Below are 23048 nucleotides of genomic sequence, written 5' to 3' on the forward strand. Positions count from 1 at the left end.
ACTGGCTGCTGCTGTGCTCCAGGGGAAAGTGGGGTAAGGGGACACACAGGGCACCTTGAAGTGGAGTTCTTGCACTGTCACTTCCTGACTCCTGGCCCTGGCCTCCACATTCTTATGGGTGCTTTTCCTAGCCCACCTCGATCCTCTGCAAGGTGCCTGGGAAAGTAAAGCTGGCTAGGTTTTCCAGGTACAGCATCAGACTCACGGAACATCATTCTTTTGGTTTTAATAACCCTGGCAGCAACCTGTCACCACAACAGGATTCCTTAAGGACCGTGTGCTCTGTGACTCAGAGGCTCAAAATAAAAGAGGAGGAGACATCACTGTCGACCGGCCAAATCCCAAGAGTAGGACAGAGCCATGTCAGCACAGGCTGAGCTCTCCCTTAAGACTAGCTTTATTTTCTAATGACCAAAGGATTGTGACAAAACCGGGTGGGGGAAAAGCACTCTGGAGGAGCTCAATAAACGAACAAGAAAAGCGTAGAAATTTTTTTCAGCCAGATTGTTTTTAGGACAAAGTCTGTCTGGTCAACTGCCAACTGTCAACTGCGCCAGCCTCCTGGGACAAATCACAGTCTGCGTATGGCTACAACTTCACAGAGGCAGTGCAGCCAAATGGAGGAGCAGAGAAAAAACCAAAACGAAGCAAAATGAATGTGACCAATTTTTTTAAAAAGTTAAAAAGGGAGCTATGTTTACTTTGGAGAAAATTAACCCATACCACGAAATGTACAATCACAATTAACAAGCATCTTCCCTTTTCTACTAGAACCAAGTAACACATGTTGTTTTTTCATGATGGAAGACTAAACTTTCAAAATTACATTTTAATTCAGTTTAACAGCAGAATCGATTCTCAGTTTATTCTAGAAAACGTTTTTTTAATGCCAGATGTGGCTACGGGTTTTATTTTGTTTTTGTTATCTACATTGTGTGTTCTTGCATATATAGACCAAAGGCTGAATCGAACATTTTACCTGCTGGTACTAATTTTTAATCAACCTGAATGATAGCTGTTCCTGCTCCCAGAAAAATAGAGATTCAGCGTATAAAACTGATGAGAGTGTAGTTTTAGGCATTTACATTTCCCTTTGTTCTGAGCATATGTTTTACAGTTTTATTCTCACTAAGTGATTTTGGCTGTAGTACAGGATACGCGATTTTCAATAACAGCATTATTTCCATTCCCCCAAAGAAACCCAAACATCAGTCTGATTCTTAAAGCGAGCAGCAATGGTGAAAAGACACTTACCTGGAGATAAAAAGGAAGTAAACTGATAGAATATTTCGGTATCCTTCTTCTGCCCGCTGTATCCCACAATGCTGCCGACCTCGAGCGGGAAGGTCTTGAGGAGAGCACCAGTAGCCAGGTCGTGAAGCTGCAGAATGTTCTTCACGTCGTGGAGGTAGCATAAGACCAAAAAGTTGGACCTGACGCAAGCTACCCATTCTGAAAAGGAGAGGAGATAAAACCTTTTGAAAATCAATGAAAAACATACTACTTATTTAATTGAACAGTTCTAGAGATACACATTGTGTTACGCAGCAATGAGACTTGCAAAATCATTTTATAATTGGTCTTAATTATTCATCTAGTTGTTAAGCATATTCCTTAAATAAATGATTATTGCTGTTATATCTAGAGAAAATAAAACATTCTTCACTTTGGGCCAGGAGCTTATGATGACCTAGATAATGTGTGGAATATAAATAATCCTGCCTGTTTTGTGTCCAATATCACACTACAGGAGCTATTAAAAAAAAATCAACAACAAAAACCAAATCATAATTCAAATAAACAAGGTTGTTTATTTGACAAAAATATGTTAAGCCCTTGGTATGCATCAGGTTCCCTGCAAGGTGCTGGAGAGACAAGTGGAAAGATGAGGTCAATTCTGCTCTTGAGGCACAATCACATAAAAATACAAGTAGTAAGATGTAAACAAAGGTAAGTGACTGGTTGGTTGAGGACCCACGATGAGTGAGAGCCCTTGAACACAGGTGTATGGAGACAGGGTTAGGTGATGGGGGTCCATCAGGGAAAGGACAGCCTTCCAGGGATGAGGTGGTGGGAAGACAGGCGACTTAAGGAATGGAGGCCAGAGCAAGGCAGGAGGAGAGAGGAAAGGAACATGAATGCATGAACAGCAGGAAGGATGGAAGGGAGGAAGACTGGTAAAGAGAACAAGTGAGAAATCCATTTTTAAGAAGAAAAAAGTTGTTCGGTTCAGGGCTGGGTGGCCATGCTGGCGGTGGCCTAATGGGGCATTCCGTGAGCCAGGTAGAAGGGAGGTTAGTTACCAGTTACTGAAGGGCCATTGTTTGAACAGAAGGGTGACATAAATAACGATGGCATTAAGAAAGCCTGTATCTGACAGCTGAATGCAGAACAATGGAAGTCTGTGTAAGGACAGAGGGGAGACGAGTACAAACACTACTACATAAGCCAGTAGAACAACAGATCAAGCTGGGGATAAAGACCAGGCAGGAAAGAAAAGAAATGAAGGGCATTTCCTAAGAAGAATCCCCAGGACTTGGTGACTGCAGGGATATGGAGAGTGAGGTAGAGTTCTCAACTCTCAAGGCTACAGCTTGCAGAAACAGTGCCCAGTGACAGAGCTGGGACAGCAGGAGTGAATCAGGCCACGGGGAGCAGGGAGAACCAAGGGGCAGGCACAGAGTCAGCCTGAGGTCAGCAGGGTCACCCGGAGGGAAAGATGCCGCAGAGATGGAAGTAAGGACAGGGCTGCAGGTGGCAGGCAAACAAGCTAAAAAGATGCCTTTCTTGGGTTTTGTGGGGGAGTGTGGTGGGGTTCTTGACGCTGCTTATTTTTGTAACCCGAGATACTAGCAGTTCACGCTTGTGATGTCAGACTTTATCCACATGAACAAGACAACACCCAGAGGGAACTCTGAGATCACCTGGGCCCCAGTCTTGGGTTGTTTAGATTACTACGGCTAACTTTTCAAGGAAGGAGGTAAAGAACTCTTATATCCATAAGTAATTTGGTCATTCTCCAACACAATTTTTTTAAAGCACCTCAGTTAAGCGATATTGTTCATGTGGCCTAATGCTTTAAAGATAGAAAAGTATGGGAAAAAAATGAAATAAATTATAGCTGTCAAAGAATAATCAATCTATGTTAACTATGAGTACATCAGAATTATAAAACAGACAAAAGTGAGTAAGAAAAGGACAAGGTGATTTGTAGACTGTCATTAATAAAAGCTCTGACTTTATAGCTGTACTTTATGACTCATCTCTAGTTTTTATTCTCAACAGAGCATTCTGTGCTAATGATACATAGCAAATTCAACCGTGCTTCTCTTTGAATTGATGAATTCTATATTCAAGGTTTCCCCTTTCCAGTTTAAAGAACTTATAACCTTTTTAGAAGGAAGGCTATAAAAATATATCATCCCCCCAAATCTCCAAGCATTAATTTGCATTTCATTAGATCTATAAGGTGGGATGTCACTTTAAGGCACAGTTAATACCCCTTTTTTGGCTTAGATGGCAGAAAATTCAGATGCCTTGGGAACTATTTACAACATCCATGATGGCTCCCTACACAAGAATCACTGTTCCAACCTGACTTGCACCTGAAAACTCCTTAGGGCACCCTGTATGAAGACCTATGCCAGCACGTCTCATCTCAGGTGAAGCTCGTGGCATGGAGTGCTGAATCTGGCACTCAGGAAGCACTGAACGCTGGCAGAAACAGATTCATTGCATAAAGACATTAAAGGAAATGGTAAAAAACCTGTTCCGCAACTCATGGATCCCTCATCCAAATATAAATAAGGGTCAGAGAGTGAACAGAAGGTTCTGATGAGACAAGTGATGAGATTTCCTTGGAAAGAGCCCCTGCCATGCTGTAAGTCCCCCTCCCGACTGGAGTGAGGGTGTCAGGGTTATTGCCTTCTAGTAACCCCAGCCTGAGAGAGACAGAGTACTGGCAGCTGATCCAAACCTGAGAAGTCAAAGGGACTGTGTTGGAAACTCAGAAGGCAGAAGAAGGGCCAGCTGCTCTGGAAGAAGACCCTGGGAGGGGCTGCTGCTGTGGGCTGCAGATGTGGACTTTGCAGGAAAGAGCAGGCCATCTGGAGATCTCAGTACAAGAGGGCGGAGAGGTGCAGCCAGATGCCCAGGGGCTGAGGAGAGTCTCAAGCAAACATACAGTAATACTTTCTCTAGGGCCAAGGGCACTGCAGTGACAACAGCCCAGAAGGAAGTGCCCATAGGAAACTGTGGCCCTGGGAGGGTCAGCTGGAATCATCTGCCACCGCCATACCCCCAAGCAATGTCAGGTTTAAATACCTGCCGGGCACAGAGAGCATACTGCCTTGAGCCAGGGAGAAAGAGTCCCTTATTGGTCCCGGACAGGAACCTGGATCTGTCTGACTCCAACACCTGTGCATTAGTTCTCTGAAAAACATATTTTAGGACTGTTTTATCTGAGACAGGGCCACTCTGCAGATCTCAAAAAAGATGATTTTCCTAATTATATACCATAAATCTTTGCATTTTTAAATGGCCCTAGGTTTTATCCTCATTCAGTCCATGAGAAGTTCACCTCCAACAAGTAAACTCTTCATTGGCCTGAAGGCATTGAATGCTCCTTTTGTGTAAAAACTTTTCCCCAAATTATTGAGTCTTATTCTAACCGAATTCAGCTTTCACACAATAAATAATTTATAAAGCAGCATATCATTTTTGGAAAAATCACAGAGAGAATGAATAAAAGGTAACTGAAAGGCACCGTGAGACACAACTGATATGGAAGTGAGGTTCTCAAGAGGCTAATGTAGTTCACTGCACAAAGCAGCTACTGCAATGGGTTTCAATTAAATCTGACAACAGTCTACTCTTTTTCCTAATAAGAGGGCTGTAAATCCACCCTAAGATCTACAACAGGTATAACACAAATAGCCAAAGGTTATTCAAAAGCTTAAAGCTGAGGGTTCTAAATTTAAATAGTTTAAAAAATTAAATGTTTGTGATTATTATCAAAAGTACACGAAGACAACTGTTATTAAAAAAAAGTACCTTTAAAAGTCAGAATTCACATCTTCATGATTTTTATGAACACCCTGCATTTCTGTATGATATCACACTAAGCTACAAAGATGTCACACAGTAAAGACTTGGATATGCTGTGAGGCACTTCATTCCTAAGGAAGGTTAATTAATGATTCCAGGTTCAGTACCTGGTCACTAGAGAATGAGAGATGGGCTAACTTGTTGACATTCTCACCAAAAACAAAAGCACGATTTTTAAGTAACATGTACTCTTACCTAAGACATCTTTCTTGTGCTCAGGAACAAGCACTTTCCACTTAGACTCATCAGGATCCATAAAGTCGATGTTGATCAGGCGATAATTGGGAGAATGGCGATTCGTCTTGAATGTGAACACTGTCCCCTCGTTGGTAACATAGTCATACTCTCCTTCAAAGTTGTCGATCAGTTTTACCCACTTCAGGATTCCTGGCAAGAGACCAAGCATTCCCGTCATCTCTCCAATGTTTGAAAATGGTGCTGGTCTGGGTGTAGGGAGGGGAGGGTAGATCTTTCCTATCTATGGAACATAAAGCAGAGATGACATCTGGAAGATCTAAGGCAGGGGTGGAGAACCTATGACCTTCTAGGTCCTTAAGTGCAGGCTTTGGACTGAGTCCAGATTTTACAGAACAAATCCTTTTAATTTTATTAATACACTTTTGTTTGTCTTTTATATTTTTATTTTATCTTTAAAATGAATGTATTTAAAATACCAAAGAATAAAATAAGTTTAAGTGAAATAATCCTCCCAGACTGACTGGCACGATTAGAACATTAGTAAGCCATAAGGGCTAAATGGATGGCTGCTATGCTCATGATTTAGTTCTAACTTCCCTCACCTGATTGGTGCCACTACCGCAAAAGGCTGGTTGGCAAGTTTTATGAGGGTCGAGTACACCAGTCTGTTATCAGCTTTTGACAACGGTGCACTGTGTTTCTGTTTGAAGTGGTATTTGTGCATAGATGCACACCTCAATAGTATCTTTTAATTCTGTCAGCTTAACAGCCCATCATGTCAAAGAAGACCAAGAGAATGCTGAAGGAGGAAAACAGATTTTTTAATGAGGACCGGGACTTGCAATATTATCTTGTTTCTGCTAAAGGTAAGAGGATTTGCTTGCTTTGTGATACAACAATATCAACATTAAAGAAATTCAATGCTCATCAGCATTGTAACACTCATAAGGACCATAAATATTTTAAGTTAAAGGAAGAGGCATGAAAGGTTGTAGTGCAGAAATTAAAAGATGAAAAGCAAATATAAAGACAATTCTTTCAAGCAGCAATAAGACCCGGAAATAACGCCACTGAAGCAACTTATAAAGTACCTCATATACTTGGGAAAAAAGGGAAGCCATTCAGTGATGCAGAAATTGCAAAAGAAGGCACTGTTGAAGTTGTAGGATGCTTAGAGCGCAATGTTTCAAAGTACAAACAACTGCCTCTTTCAAGCACCATAACTGATTGGCAGTATAAACTAGGCTTCAACTTAACAGAACAACTTCATGCACTACTTCAAAAGGAAAATATATATTATTCAACTGCTTTGGATGAATCATCTGATACTACTGACTCAGCCTAGGTGTTATACTTCATTTGGGTCCTAACAGAAGATTTTCTTTGCTACGAAGAGTTACTCGCTTTGGGCACTCTGGGGAACAGAACACAGGGAACAGATATCTTCAACAACTTTCAAGATAAATGTCATGAAGTTGGACTGAATTTGATAGATTGACACCTTCCATGACAGGAAAACATGAAGGGTTTATTACACAGATAAAAAAAAGAATTAACAAATCCAGACGCTCTCATTTCTTTTCACTGCATCAGCAAAATCTCTGTGCCTAAAGCTACTATTTTAAGTGACATTTTGCAACAAGTTAGAAGTGTTGTTAACTATACCCATGCAAATGCAATATGGCATCATCAGTTTCATAACATGCTAAAGTTGAACCATGAGGTATTCAGTGTGGATTTGCTGTATCATTCTAAAGTTCATTGGCTATCAAAGGGATAGGTGTTAGCCAAAATTTTATCTCTGCAAGAACAGATAGTTAAATTTCATGAAGTACAGAATCAGCAATGTGAATTACTGAAAGATTTCCATAGGAATGCAGCATTTCTGTGTGATACCATGTCAACTTGAATATTTCTTTGCAAGGTAAAACTAAGTCTATATTATATATGATATGCAGCAAAAAATCCAAGCATTTCAAGAAAAGCTATCTTTTTTGAAAACACTTCTTAAAAGGAAATTTTCGATAAACATTTTCCCCAGTTAGCAAAGGTCACTGATGAAGATGATATATGTGAATCATCTGAAGACTATGCAGCTGTTACAGACTTATTAATTGGAGAATACAATGAAAGTTTCACTGACTTTGAGAATATGACATCACACTCAAATTAGCATTTCAGCCTCACCTAGCTGATATCACCAAGACACCTAAAGAACACAGACGAAACTGATTGAGCTCTCAGTAGATCACATTTTAAAGTTAGTCTTTCATGCTAAAAAAGATACAAATGAAATATGGAAAAATGCAGAATACCCACACCTTCGGCAACATGCCCCCAAAATGCTTTCTTGTTTTTCAACCATTTATTGTTGTGAATCTACATTTTCCTACATAACCCAAGTCAAGACACCCTTAACATCACAAATGACTGATACCCATCTAGAGATACTGTGGACCTCCATGCTGCAACCAAATATTCAAATGTTTTCCAAGAAAATGCAGATACAACAAAGTCATTAAAAGGTTAGTTAACTTTAAAATTAACAGTTTTCATTTTTTGAAATTATTAAGTACATAGTAGTTAGATTTTTGTAAAAATAATGTACATTTTTAAACATATCTAATTGAAGTTTCTTGAATGTGGCCTTATTTGATTACAGCTAAATTAATGTGGCCTTCCAACATGAAAAGCTTCCCTACCCCTGACCTAAAGCACGAAAAAGAGCAAGGACCAGTTGTGGGTGAATAATAAGGTTTATAAAAAATGCTAATGAAAACCTGAAAAACCTGGCAAGGAGGTGACAATGAAGGACCTCTCCTCCTAGCCAATCATCTCACATAATCTGGTAAATCCTCTTCCACCCGACCGGTCTCAAATCTGCACACTTCTCTCCACCTCTCCTGCTATCACACCACTCCAACGTCTTCTCCCTCCTGGTCTACAGCAGTGGCTCCCAGCTAGGGACATTTCACCCACAGGGGACATCTGGAAATGTCTGGAGACATTTTTGGTTGTCACAACTTGAGGGCGGGGCTGCTACTGGCACCTACTGGGTAGAGGCCAGAGATGTGGCTACACATGCTACGATGCACAGGACAACCCAACACAGCAGCAGCCAGCTCAAGCAGTCAACAGTGCCAAGCCTGAGACACCTTGGTAGATAGCACTCAGTTTCCCACCGCCACTCTTGATTATCTTGGTATAGCAGCCACCACAATGTCTTAATATCCTCAACTGGTCCCTTTTAGTGCTCTTCGAGACATTCAATGACTTCTTCATTACACTTTGAATAAAATCCAAAGTCCTCCTCAAGTTCTCCATGGTCTTGCATACTATGGTTCTTTCCCTCCTGGCCAGTGTCCGATAGCTCCAACTCTTGCCTCACTTCCTGCATTCTAGTGCCACTGGCTTTGTCAGAGTCCTTAAAATGAGCTTCCAGGCCTTGTCATAGACACTTTCCTCTACCTGGCCCACTCTCAAATACCTAGCCACTTACAATCGGCACGCAGTTCATTTCTTCATGGCACTTTCCTCAAGATATAACTATGCATTTATTTGTTTATTATTTGTCTTTTTTATTCACTATTGCATATTCAGCACCAAAACAGAGTGGCAGGTAACTTCAAAGGTACGAAACAAAATAAAATTTGCATTGAACAAAAGATGGGACACTTTTTAGTTCTTCTAAGAACTAGTCTGGAGATGGTCATCACTAAAAAAATATTTTTTTTTTTTTTGGAGACAGAGTCTCACTCTGTTGCCCAGGCTAGAGTGCCGTGGTGTCAGCCTAGCTCACAGCAACCTTAAACTCCTGGCTCAAGTAATCCTTCTGCCTCAGCCTCCCAAGTAGCTGGGACTACAGGCATGCGCCACCATGCCCGGCTAATTTTTTCTATATATTTTTAGTTGTCCAGATAATTTCTTTCTATTTTTTTACAGTAGAGATGGGGTCTTGAGCTTGCTCAGGCTGGTCTCGAACTCCTGACCTCGAGTGATCCTCCTGTCTCAGCCTCCCAGAGTGCTAGGATTACAGGTGTGAGCCACCGTGCCCGGCCACTAAAAAAAATCTTAAACATGTTCACTATCATCATTTAAATGGCTCCTAAATGCTGCTTTTAATATCTAAAAAAATAACTCCCCAAGCCCACTGGAAAGACATCTGCTTTGCAATGTATCTGACACAGATGTTCCAGAGAACATTTCAAAAGTTTTATAAACGAAAAAGTTCTATGACTTCTAAACTACTAAAAGGCGATGCCAGATCTTAGCTATTTTCCAATTATCTACTTTTAATTTCACAGTGAAATTGCTATATTAATTTTGGATAGTTCATTTATATTCCTTGAATCTTTCAAGGCAATTTTACGTTCATTATCTCATTCGTTTGCATATCTTATCTTTATATAATTTGTTATTGAATTAAGCTTATCAGGGAATATAAGTTCCACCACAGAAAGAGAGTTTGTGGTCACATATATTTGGATTAAGACCCCAGCTCTAACACTACTTAGTTGGGCGACCGTGAGTAATCTCTTCAATCCCTACTAAACCACATTTTCTCAACTGTAAACTAGGAATAATAAGGAAATGTGAAAATTATTATAAAAGTAACTACTAGTATCTACCCCACAATAAAAACTCAACAAATATTATTTAAAAATAAGTGACTGAGATTAAGACTAGCAATAAGGTAAGCAATTAAAAAGTATCAGTTAGAAAATGTGGGGGAATCTCCTTCATAATAGAGGCAAAATTAATAAAATACTTAGGAATGCATTTAACATGAAATGTGGAGTCTATATGAAGACACCTCTAAAATTTGTCTAAGGAAACTTAAAAATAAAAAGACAAATAAACCTGAATAGCTGGTAACACACGACATGTCCCTACATGGGAAGACTCAATAGTTCAAAGGTGCAAATAATCCCAGAGGAAATCTATAGATTTAACACAATTCCAATCAAAATCCAAATGAGACTTTCGGGGAATACGACATCATTCTAAAATTCATCTTGAAGAATAAACACTAAAGACAGTCAATATGTTTTTGGTAATAGAATAATGAATACACTATGATGCTGTAAACAAGTCCCCTTTCCCCCAAGGCAATTATCATTTTGACTTTTATGCTAATCTCCTTCTTGCTTTCCTTTGTACTTTTTCTGCCTTCATATGCATCCATAACATTAGTTTTGTCTCATTTTTGGACTCTATATATAATGAAATCATATAACACACATTCTTTTGCATCTGACTTTCATGACATTATACTTGTGAGATTGTTCCTCCTTTAGTTATTGTTATTGACTTTTGGCTAAATCCTATTGTGCTCAAAGAACATACACTATATGATTTCAATCCTTTTAAATTTGTGGAGAAAAGCTTCATGACCTAAATTTTAAAAATGTTTTATAAATGTTCCTGTATGTAACTGAAAATAATGTATATTCTATAGTTGTTGGTGCAATATGCTAAATATGCCTATTAGGTCATTTGTTAATCATATAGTTTAAATTTTCTGTATATTTACTTATTTCTCTTGGCCATCTGGTCTATCAGTCACAGAAAGGCATGTTAAAAAATGTTCCTCTATGATTGTGGATTTGTGTATTTTTACTTGTATTTCTATTAATTCTTGCTCCCTATATATTGAAATTATGTTATTAGATATATACAATTATCATTTCTACGTAGAACTGAACCTTTTATGATTATGAAGTATTATCTAGTATGCTTTTTGCTTTAAAGTCTACTTTCATATTAAAATAGCTGCACCATTTTCATGGTAGAATGTTAGACCAGTTATTATTCACTTTCTCATTAGTTCTGTGATACCTTCAAATAGACATTTTTCCCTCCAGCTTTTCTAGTTGTCTTCTGTGGAATGGTTTGTTCCAATCTCTAGTTTATCATTTTTGGAAAGAGTTTGTTTGCTCTTCTTCGTGTCTATAAACTCACATGTTGCTCTACCTCTTGGTGGGCTGCATTCTAGGTAGTTTCTTTACATTTACATTCTATTCCACTAATTCTCTCTTCAGTTGTGTCTAATCTTCTCTTTAAACAAATAACTGTACCTTTTTTTTTTTTTTTTTTGGAGACAGGGTCTTGCTTTCCTGCCTGGGCTAGAGTGCAGTGTCATCATCATAGCTCACTGCAACCTCACACTCCTGGGCTCAAGCAATTCTCCTGCCTCAGCCTCCCAAGTAACGAAGACTACAGGCATGTCCGGCTACTAAGTTTTCTATTTTTTATTTCTAGAAGTTCTTCTTAGTCTTTTTTAAAATCTGTTTGGTCATTCTTTTCAGCATCTCATTTCTTCCTTATGTTCCAGTTTCTCATTTATTTTTTTAAAGCAGCATCATAATGACTGTTTATTTTTAAGTGTATTAACATACTTATTCTTTATTAAGGAATCTGATAATTTCACCCTGGTGTTTCTGCTGGCTCTATTTCTCAATGCTGGTGAATTTCTTCATCTGATTTATGATATTTGACTGTGAACTGCTGATTTTCCTTGAAACATTATCTGTGGGAATTCTTGGAGGCCTGGGTTGAAATGGAATTCTTCCAGAGAAGATCTGTATTTGCTTCTGCTTGCCTCTTGGGATGCAACCAACCTGAGAGCACTTTAAATTACATTCTTGGCATGAGGATTTTGGACCTCACAGGTACAACCGAGTCAACCCACACTCATGTGAAGGTCAGTCTTCCTCATCTTTTAGAAGAAGTCATATCCTGTCGTATCCAACCCCTCACTAGTGCCAAGGCAAAGACAGGCAGGTTTCCGTACTGTGTACTGCTCACCCTCAGCCCCACCACTGGCAGGTTTATCTATCAATCACCCTTACGTTGATGATCTCTCTCATTAGAATCCCAATTATGGAGAACTACAGGCTTTCTCTCTTATCCTCCTTACCCCAGAAGAAACATTCAGGGACAATCCAGCTCATGTTCCAGGATGCTGCTTTCATTTTTCTTTGGTCTTTATGGTTTTCCTTCTTTTGTGTCAACTTAGCAATGTATTTGGAAAGATGCTTTATAAATATTATACATTTCAATTGGGATGTTATTCAAAGTATGCAATCTGCCAAACTCCCAGAAACAGAAGTCCTTACAGTTAATTTTCATAAAAGGTTAAACTCTGCATCTGAGTTGCAATTATGTTTTTTCCAGTGATAAACTGCTAACCTCAAGACTCCTCAGCAGGTGATCCACTCAAAGGTAACTGCATCTTCGTTTACATAAAACAAGGCTTAAAAAAAAATCCCCATTCTTTAACAGAAAAAACAATTTAAGTAAAATAATTAGCTGGCAATATAAAATTTGAAGGTAACAAGAAATGTACATTTATTTATGATAAGAATGATGAAACAATTTTCTGGACCATGACATTTGTAGACACAAAATCTTAGTTCAGTGAAATGTCAGATTCCTTAAATCTTCCCCTAACAATAAAGCATTTCCTGATGTGAAACCTTTATTTCACAAAGTAACCATCTTATGGTTTCTGCCTGAAAAGGTCTTGTAGCCAGTGGTATTTATCATGACCGCTCCCTACCCAAAGTCACTAAAGTATCCACCAAAGGCAAAACACAACAGAAATTTCCTTCAGTACTCTATAATCAGCTAAGTCTGAAGATGTGGCACATTAACTATCAAGCTCCAGTGAACAACAAAGCAACAAAAAAATTTATGGTCATTATCTACTGCCAAATTCTGAAGCATTAACCTTAGCCATAAGTAAATACAAACCTAAGCTCATTCAAAATAAGGAATGTGGCTGGATTTACAAAAATTCAGCTATAAAATCTGAAAAACAGTCCAAAGTATAGGCCCTCACAGAGCAGGATGTTTTAAAAGAGAGCTCATGAAATCCTTTTGCTCTCCTGAAGCCTTGCGCCTCAGGGCTTTGGTAGAGAAATGAATCAAGAGAAAAGGTATTTCAGTTGAACAATGGGGCTCATTCATTTTTGCAACTCACAAGTTAGAACACTGTTGATTTAAATGGAAAATAGGAAAATTACTTTTAAAAAAGCGACATGACTGAGCTCTTTAACCATTTCACTTTTTGGCCACCTTCTCTGAGGTTCTTTTATCTGTAAGTGGCATTACACACTCTGAAGCCAACAGAATTCAATTCCTGAAACTCTTCGCATTAAAAAGTTAAAATTACTTTTTACAAACCTTCTTGGTGGGTACTGATTCATTTACTGAGTGAAGATTAGCTTCAAATTAATCATTTTATGCTTTTTCTAGAGCAAAGTCATACTTTCATTACTCTCTTTGAAAAACATCAATGATATTAACTACATTTCATAAAAATGTACAAGCTATCTAATAAAAGGAACTCAAGTGCTTTTATACTTTATAAAAACTCTATCATAAAGATAACAAATACAAGGTGTGGCCAGGCTCTGAGGCTGAAGGGGCAAAGGCTGCTGTTCTCTTTGGCCTGAATGACTTCCTTCTGTCTCACTCTGCCACATGATAATGGTTAGAACACAGGCCTCGGAATGAAACTGACCTGGATCCAAATCTTTAAACAGCATTAGGAAAGCTATTTGGCCACACCAACCTCAGTTTCGTGGGGATAATAATTTGTTCAGAAGAATGAATGAATTACCTACATGCATAGTTCAGAACCTGGCATGCAGGAAATGCTACATAAACAATACTTGCTATTAATATTATTTCAAATAATCCCAGCATTCTTCAAGCGACAGAAATAAACAGATCATGGCCTCTGAATAGTATGATTCACTGCTAATAGTGAATGTTTAAAATCTAATTTCCTTCTCTCATGGCACACAGCCATTTTCCAAGAAAAAGTCCTTATAATCACTGGTTTTAAAATTAGTACAAATACTAATTTTATCACTGGTATTTTGTCTTTTATGTCAAATTTCATATTTTGCTTCTTATTTCTGCACTGTTTTTTGATGTCCTAGTTCTTTTTGGCTTTTTTGCATTCCCACTCTGACACACTTAACATTTTCTTCCAGTTCCCTGTCTTCTCACTGATGCCCTCCTCCTCTGTTAGTCTGGCTTTTAGCACTCAGATGACTTTGCTAAGTTTTACATAACTTATGTACTTAAAGTTTCTCCAATGTTTATCTCCCCTTTTCCAATCTACCCCAAAAAGATGCCCAGCCCAACTAGGCATGAACAACAGAATCAACATTGTCTCTGCTACCTAAAAACAAGAGATGCATTATCCAGAGATGGCAAAATGAACAACATACGTGTCTAACAAATACCAAATTTCCTTTTATGGTTATGTGTTAGTATGTAGTATAGATTAATTTCTTTTGCAGGAAAAAGCCAATTTTTAGTGGCCTGAAAGCATTAAAATAAAGACACGGTAAGCAAAAAAGGAAAAAACAGAGAGGCAAGTTAGTGAAAGCCTGGGCAAAGTTCAGGGTAAGCTGACATTTCTTTACAAAAATCAGTTATGTTATAGCATCATCCACCTTTCCTCCCAAAACCCTTCATAAATGCTGGGATATGAGCAAAAACCATTCCAGGACTGTTTTAAAGATGCCTACATAGAAGAAGGGTGTTGAGTTACTAACAGCAAGGATTTCAGATTTATTTATAGTTTTTTCCCCTAACAATTGCTTCTTAAGGATTAGATTTAAAAATCTCTGATGTGATTTTAAATGTATTCAGAATAGGGATAAAATGGTCAGCTCCTTTTTTGCTGCTAATTATCCTATAAGGCAGGCAATAATGTATCTGACTTTTTGAAAGAAACAAAGAGGGAACAAAGAAAGAAAACAGAAAGGAGAAAGAGGGAGTCTGTGCACTTCGTCATAGCACCTGACACCCACTGGAACCGAGCGCTGACAATCTCCATGTCTACCATCCAGTGGGTGGGGGGCACATGAAGAGCAGGGACCACCAGGTGTCGTGACCTCAACTACCCAACACAATGCCTGGCACAGAGTGGGCCACTGACTGATACATGTCTACTTCGTGACTAAATATAAAATGTATATACTCCTACATTTCAGACTCAACTTTACATATAGTTGTTTATAATGCAAAGACAACGAAAGTCACCAAATTTAAATTTTAAAGAAGTTATTAGTATCTTCCACATTTCTAATTCAGGTTTTTAGAAACTTATATCCCTAAGTTAAATATATTTTTAAGGTACAAAGTCACTTACGTTTTCATATAAATTTTTAAAGGTCCACATATTTGAGAGAAAAAGAGACAGCTTTGAGTCTTGCTATTTAAACATAATGCAGACAATATGTGAAAATTTATTCTAAATTTGCCTAAGTATATGAAGCAACTTTACAGATATTTAAAATAGGATTATTTGTAGCAATATTAGGAAACAAAGTGTATGTGTATGTATGTATATATATATATATAGGTGTATATATATACACACTTCAAAAGAAATAGTCTTGATTAGCAAAGTATAGAAAATATAACTAAGAAAATCCAGAAAAATTATTTGCTTGTAAGGTTCAGAATGATTAGTTTCAACTAATATGCAGGCATGAATCACATTAAAAATCACAGGAGTCAAGACTCAGCTGTCTTTTCTGTTGCAGAACTAATGAAATGCCATGCTAGCCTGATGTCCTTAATAATATCTTGATACTGCTTCATTTTTGGTTTTAAACACGCAACAGAGTTAAGAGAAACAGAAATCTTCTGCTTATATAATATACAAGACTGAAAATATATGATCTGTAACCCATCATCCTCAGGGTTTAATAAAGAACAAAAATTTAATTAAAAAAAATTTAGGAGGCCACAGGGGTAAATATTCAAAATGCCTGAAAGTAAATTAAGAGTTATAGAGAGAGGATGGCTTATCAAGCAGGATCACCTCAGCACAAGGATCCCTAAAGGGACCAGTGCCGTTGTTGGAGACAAGCTGGTGCACACCTACTCTGAGTCCAACAGGGACTGTTCCAGGGGCTGGGGACTCCACAGGGAACAAGTCAGGAAAGGTCCCTGATCTCAGGCAGCTCACGGATCTCCACACAAAGGGCTTTTGTATGGAGAGAAAACAGAAGGGGCAACTGTAGCGAACCAGTATGCACCAAAATCACAAGGAAGCCTGGTAACCTCTGTGGCAAAAATCTCCCTTCTCCCAAAGCAAGAAGATAGTGACTCCACACGTTTCTCTGGTAGCCAGTGGAGAAAAGGGTGCGATACTCCTTGCAGAAGACCTGCTGTTTTGAAGAGTTGAAAAAATTATATAAACTTCTAATGCCCAGATGATAGGCCTAATGCCATTTCCACACAGTGGTGCATGAGATGAGTCATGGGAATTACCTGTTCAGAAAAGGTAAGGAAAAGCAGCAACCACCAGCCTCAACTACAGTTACTGGGGAAAGAATGTGATTTGCAGTTTGTAACAAATGTGTTCATATTATTCTTAAGCAAAAATACAGCAAACGTAAATGGTGGAAATGAAGTTCTCCAAGGAGAGGGAAAGGATAACAGGAAAGCGATCATCCTTACAAGGCAGAGGGCAGGAAGACAGCTAGCAAATGAGAGATCAGAAATTCAAATTTACATGACAAAATGAATCCAGTTTCACAGAGATCTCATTTAACTCTCAAGATTCTAAGATTTTTTTCCATCCTGCATTTATGCAGTTCTGTTCTCCCTATGTGCTGTCTTTTTCTATTAATATATTAAATTGCCAGGGGCCACTTTTTTTTTGTGCTTCTCATTTCAAAATGCACATAGACAGAAGGTTTTCTTGAGAGACAAAGATGACAGAAATCTGACACAAGAGCCACCTAAGTGAAATTATTTAGTTCTCAAGAAAGGCAATTTTGTGATGTTCTAATATATACAAAATTAATTTATATGAAAAATGCTGATAATTTCCCTTGCTTTTAAGGGAAAAGAGATTAAAATCATAGCTGAAAGGTTTTAAGGTTATTAAAAGGAGTATAGATTTTAATAATATAAAATTAGAGGTTTTATAACACTGGATTTAGTTTTTAGTCGCCTGTTATTTGGGTCTAAGTCATCTAACATTTACGTTAACGAGTACATTTAGTAATTACGTTAAATGTTAATTATTTTTCCCCTAAATTTAAAAAGGATAACACAAATGGGGGTGCAGGGAAAGAAACAGCAAAAAAAGATTCTGGGAGGTAGTCACAGTCACCAACTGGGTATATAAACTCTTGAATATTCAATTACCAACCTGCAGAACTACACATTATCCCTCATAGTCTCCCACTAGAGGCACATCTATTTATGTTTCCTTTGATGAAAGGACTCTTTTGGTTATGAATCTGGTTTTGCAGAAAACAAGTTAATTCAAAAATCTGCATTTAGAGAAGCTTTGAAATGAAGACAGTTTTTTATTTTCAGGGTGTCCTCAATCTAGTTTTCTAAGCTACCTAAAACTAAAGTGTGGTGATTCTAAATATCCCCCTTTTAGTCAAGAAACAAAGAAAAAAAGAAAGAAGGAATACTTGAGAAGCCACTGTATGCTAGGAACTCTGCTGAGCCCTTTGCTTTGCGTTTTCATCATTCCTCACAATTCCCTGTGTAGTAAATATTATTTCCCTATTAGCAGACATGGAAATATTAAGAGAGAGAGAAAAAAAAACTTTCCTAGGATCACCAGTTACTTAGTGGTAGAGCTGAGATTAAAATTCAAATCTGATTTGAAAAGCTATGGTTATTGTTCCAATATATCCATCCAACCGTAATTAATAGAAACTATTTAAAAAAATTTAATGGTTACTATCTCAATCTGCTATCTAACCTTTTATAGACTAAATTTACTTAATTTGTTCAATAGTTGCACTCACACATAGTACCTGTTCTTTAAATAGTCATAATCCCATCTGACTCACAACGAACCAGCAATCAATTAAAAAACAAACAGAATTTCTCTAATCCTGTCCTGCACAACTGACTTTTCAACCTAAGGGTGAAAGCTGATATCCATTTGGTCAGTCCATTTGCAACTGTCAAGAGCTTTCAGAATCCCAGGACTGCCACTTAAAAGAATAACTACTCTGAAGTTTATGCTATGCACAAATTTAATGCTAGTAAAGCAATAATTAGAAAAAGATGATAGGCTTCGTGCTACACTTGGAACCTAACAGCAATCACTGCAGAATGCTCTCCAAGATGATCCAATCTATAACCATGCAGCTCAACAGCTTCGAATCCTATTTTATTATTCACCTTCACTTTTGCTTTCTTGTCCACAGGGTATGACAGACTTTTCCAAATGTCTCAATAAAGTCCAAACACTGATTAGTTTAGTAATCTTAGAATAAATGAAATTAGGTTAGTATCGTAAGACTTGTTTGCTCTGTTAACCTCCATGTGGTTTTCCATGAAGTTGCAGTGATGGTCTTTTTGCAATTAACTTGGCTAGGTAATTTCCCTAGTTAATCAATCAAATACTAATCTAGGTGTTACTGTAATAGAATTTTGTACTTGTGATTAAAGTCCATAATCAGTTGACTTCAGATAATCCACGTGAGCCCGACTCAATCAGTTGAAAGGCCTTAAGAGCAGAGCTGAGGCTTCCCCAGAGACGAAATTCTACCTATGGACAGCAGCGTCAGTCTGTCTGCCTGTCTGATCCCTGCCCTATGAATTTCAGACTTACTTATTCATGTATGCTCATTCTTTATAATAAATCTCATTTTATCTCCTACTCATTCTGCTTCTTTAAGCCCTGATACATTCAGAAACCATCAATACCTCACAAACATAAAATATCCAGAAATAGCTTTAATAAGAAATGTGTGAGTCCTACATGACTCCAAGAAGATACAGTCTCAAATAAATTTAGGTTTCCACACAGTCCTCACAGCTGGATTTATTTCAAATCATCGATCATGCAATAATCTTAAAATTCCTCTGGAAGATTTAAGAAAAAAAGAGAACAATTTGGAAAATAATCATTGCTGACATTTACTGAGTGCTTGCTGCGTGCTGGCCTCTTCATTTAAGCTGCATGAAAATCACCCCAGGAAGCAGAGAAGACAACTGTCTAGTAACTTAAGGAGAGATCGAGTTGGAAGGCAGGCCAGGACCCGACTTATCTGGCATCATACCCCTTAACGGCTTCTTAGATATATCCCTTTTTTCTTCTTCACATTCATTCATGGCTGCACTGTCTAGAATTTAGGTTTTGAGAGCCCAGTACACTTCTGCACTGCCTTCCTTTTGGAATTCCCTGTACTTCCTTTTGCACGCCCTCTTCTCTAACATGTCACTAACACTGGGATGACAATGGGGGGGAAGGGGGAGAGAAAGACAAGGACCGAGAGGTTAGGGAGAAAACAGTTTCCATGAATTTTGCCGGCACTTGCAAGTTCCATTCAAAATATTACTATCTCTTACTGATGTGCATATAGCAATAGCAGTTCTGTATATGAATATGTAGATGGAATTTTCTTCTCTGTATTTGGAATAAATTAAGCAATTTGTATGTTTTTAATTTGTTAACATATCTTTTAAAAACACAACCCAGGATGATAATTTAAAGATATATTAATAACAAAATTATAAACAGAAAATAAAAACAGCAGTCTCTTGAGGAAGAACACTGTAATCAGAATTTGTAATAAAATGGAGAAAGGTAAAATCTCTTCCACCATCTCAGAATCATAAAGGAACATGAATACAGGATAATGGCACCATGATGCCTGCTGTCACTGTTTCATTCAGATTCAATCTTAAAAGGTTTGCTCAGTTCTATGTAGACCTAGACTTGCAACTCAAGACTAGGTTGGTGCTTTGTTCCTGTCAGAGTATGTGAACAATGATGTGGTTGATGTTGGTTTCTTGTGACCAAAATGGGTGTATCTATTTCTTTTTAACAGAAAAAAAATACGTGATTTTATTAAATGGATATATATTTAATACTAGAATAAAAGTTGCTGACTTCATGCTACTATATGTGTGAATGGTGCTCCATAATACCTAAAAATGTTAGGATGTGGATCTTGCACAGAGAATTTCAAAAGTGATGTAATGCCCGATCAGACATAAATATTTTTATATCATAATGTAATACTGACTAGATACTAATAACGAGATAGATAAAGTATTACAGAAATGTACTCTGCATGGTATATTGTGAAAATCTATGTTGACCATCTCTAAAATATATGTATTTTACATTAACTGGAACATGGTGTAAATAGTTTTGTGTACTTATCTGGGTACCAACATATATGACAGAATTTCTGGGTCTGAGAATTTTCAGCATTGTGAACTATGTAGGTAAAAAGCTTTAATGCCTGATGATAGTGCTGGTATGATAGAGATGTTGGAAGAGAACTACATTGAAAATGAGCCATCTCCAGAACTTGAAACTGGATGGCTCTATGCTTACCCTTACAATATATAAGGCTTTAGGAAGCAAAAGCAAGCTGTTCTTTTGCATGTGGCTCAGTACTGAGGAACAACTGTACTGATTACCTGTCAATCTAACAAATTCTCACTGGTCTAATAACCCTGGCCTGTGATCATTTGTACCATTACATCTGAATAGTTATTAATATAACACTTTACAGACCAAAGGGCCTTTACACTCTTCATCTGCAATACTCACAGGATATTTTCACTCATGTGCAGAAAATATGGTTAATCCCAATCTACAGAGAAAATGCTAAAGCCAACAGTTTCATTCAATTTTTCCTCATTTTATGGAATAGAGCTGAAAGAAAAAAATCATATTAACTGACATGATGTAGTAGAACAGAAGGTTTCTTGGGAAATCAATTAGAAGACCAAAACAATTGTTTTTTAAGGAGTTTTTTGCAATAATTATGAGCATCTGAAAAATAACTTACCAGTGATGCCATTGGATTCCTGCTGTAGGTCACAGTACCAGAGTCTGTTTACTGGGTCACACCCTTCTCTTATTGATAACAAGACATAGCGGCCATCGTCAGATAACTATGAAGGCAACAAAAATAGTGCAAGGGACTAATTAGGATACATTTTTTGTGAGGACATTGTTAAATGTTAAGTAAAAAAATTAAGGTTTACTTTCAAATGCAGTGACTTTACTCCAAACTTATGATCTGACAAGAAAGCCATTTGAAATAAAAAAATGAACATCAATTTAACTTATTTCACTCTTAATCATAGTTAACAAAAGATAGTGAATTATTTAAGTAGAAAATATTAGTAGATATAACTGAATGTCATAATGACTTCAATGCAATTTTTATTTAAATTTCTAATCTATTCTTTAAATTGAAAATATGTGGATCTATCACTTTGAATATAATATCCTTGACTTTAAGGTTTCTTCATGGGTTACATAACTTAAAAGTTGTTTTAAATAAGAATTAGTCCAAAATGAGTATAGATGCAAGAAATTCACTGCGGGTCACATTGGTCACATTAACAAGTTTCTACTGAACAATACTTCATGTTTATCTTTAGTCACTTCTACCATAAGATCTCAGAGATGAAAAAGGCCTGTGCTTCTGGGAATTTCTTTTTTAGTATAAAAAAGCAGAATTTTAGGTAGCAAAAAGAGTCTAGACAAAAATCTAATACAATAAACAATATATTATTGTTTTGAGTTGAAAAAATTGATACAAGTGGTATCAAATTATATATATCCTTTTGCAACTAATTTTTTTTATTCAACATAATTTTTACAATTAATCCATGTTGATATATGTAAATCTACTTCATTTTAACTGCTGCACAGTGTTATAATATACCACAATTTACTGATCCCTCTTCCTACCAATAATGCTCAGATCATTTCCATTTTCTTTAGAACCTCCATTTGATCCAGCGATCCCAAAGGAAAAGAAATCGTTATAACAGAAAGATACCTGCACTTGTGTGTTTATCACAGCACTATTCATAAGAGCAAAGATATGGAATCAACGATCTAAGTGTCCATCAATGGATAGCTAGATAACGAAACTGTGATACGCACACAGACACACACACATACACAATGGAATACTATTCAGCCACAAAAAAGAATGAAATCATGTCTTTTGCAGCAACATGGATGGAACTAGAGGCCATCATCTTAAGTGAAACAACTCATGCAGAAAGACAAATACCACATGTTCTTACTTATAAGTGGGAGCTAAATAACGTATACACGTCGACACAGAGTGCGGAATGATAGACAATGGAAACTCAGGGTGGTGAGGGGGCAGAAGGGGGTGGAAGATGAGAAATTACTTAATGGGTACAATGTATATTATTCAGGTGATAGGTACACTAATAGCCCTGATTGTACCACTAAGCAATATATTCATGTAACAAAATTATACTTGTACTCCATAAATTTATATAAATAAAAGCAAACAACTCCCCCCCAAAAAAGATTATTTCCATTTTCTTACTACTACAAACAATCCTTTAGAAAATGTTTTGAACATGTTTGTGACCTAAAATGCTTCCCAAGGTATATAACTAGAAGCAAAATTGTTCAGTGGTTGGATATGCACACATATTTCAACTTTATTAGATGTTGCCAAATTATTCTCCAAAGTGGTTGTACCAACTTATACACTAGTATATGAGAGCTCCTGTTTTTCCACATCCTTATTATGATGGTTAATTTTATATGCCAATTTGGCTAGAACATAGTGCCCAGATATTTGGTCAAACATTATTCTAGATATTTCTATGAAGGTTATTTTTTAGATGAGATTACATTTAAATGAGCAGAACTGGAGCAAAGCAGATTACTCTTCATAATGTGGATGGGCCTCATCCAATCAGGTGAAAGC

The 23048-nt window shown here is 37.3% G+C and overlaps 1 protein-coding gene across 1 annotated transcript in view; it reads right to left on the minus strand.

The window, feature by feature from the left end:
- The window catches only part of PREP (prolyl endopeptidase), a 148161-nt gene that overhangs the window by 52879 nt on the left and 72234 nt on the right, over window positions 1-23048 (minus strand). Inside the window, exons 7-9 of the mRNA XM_012651230.1 lie at window positions 21126-21231; window positions 5302-5493; window positions 1255-1452 (exon numbers count right to left, since the gene is read on the minus strand). Of these exons, the coding sequence (XP_012506684.1) occupies window positions 1255-1452; window positions 5302-5493; window positions 21126-21231 (496 nt within the window). The remainder of the gene's footprint in view (window positions 1-1254; window positions 1453-5301; window positions 5494-21125; window positions 21232-23048) is intronic.

The sequence above is a fragment of the Propithecus coquereli genome, unplaced genomic scaffold, assembly GCF_000956105.1.
Source record: "Propithecus coquereli isolate 6110/MARCELLA unplaced genomic scaffold, Pcoq_1.0 Scaffold35, whole genome shotgun sequence".
NCBI lineage: Eukaryota > Metazoa > Chordata > Mammalia > Primates > Indriidae > Propithecus > Propithecus coquereli.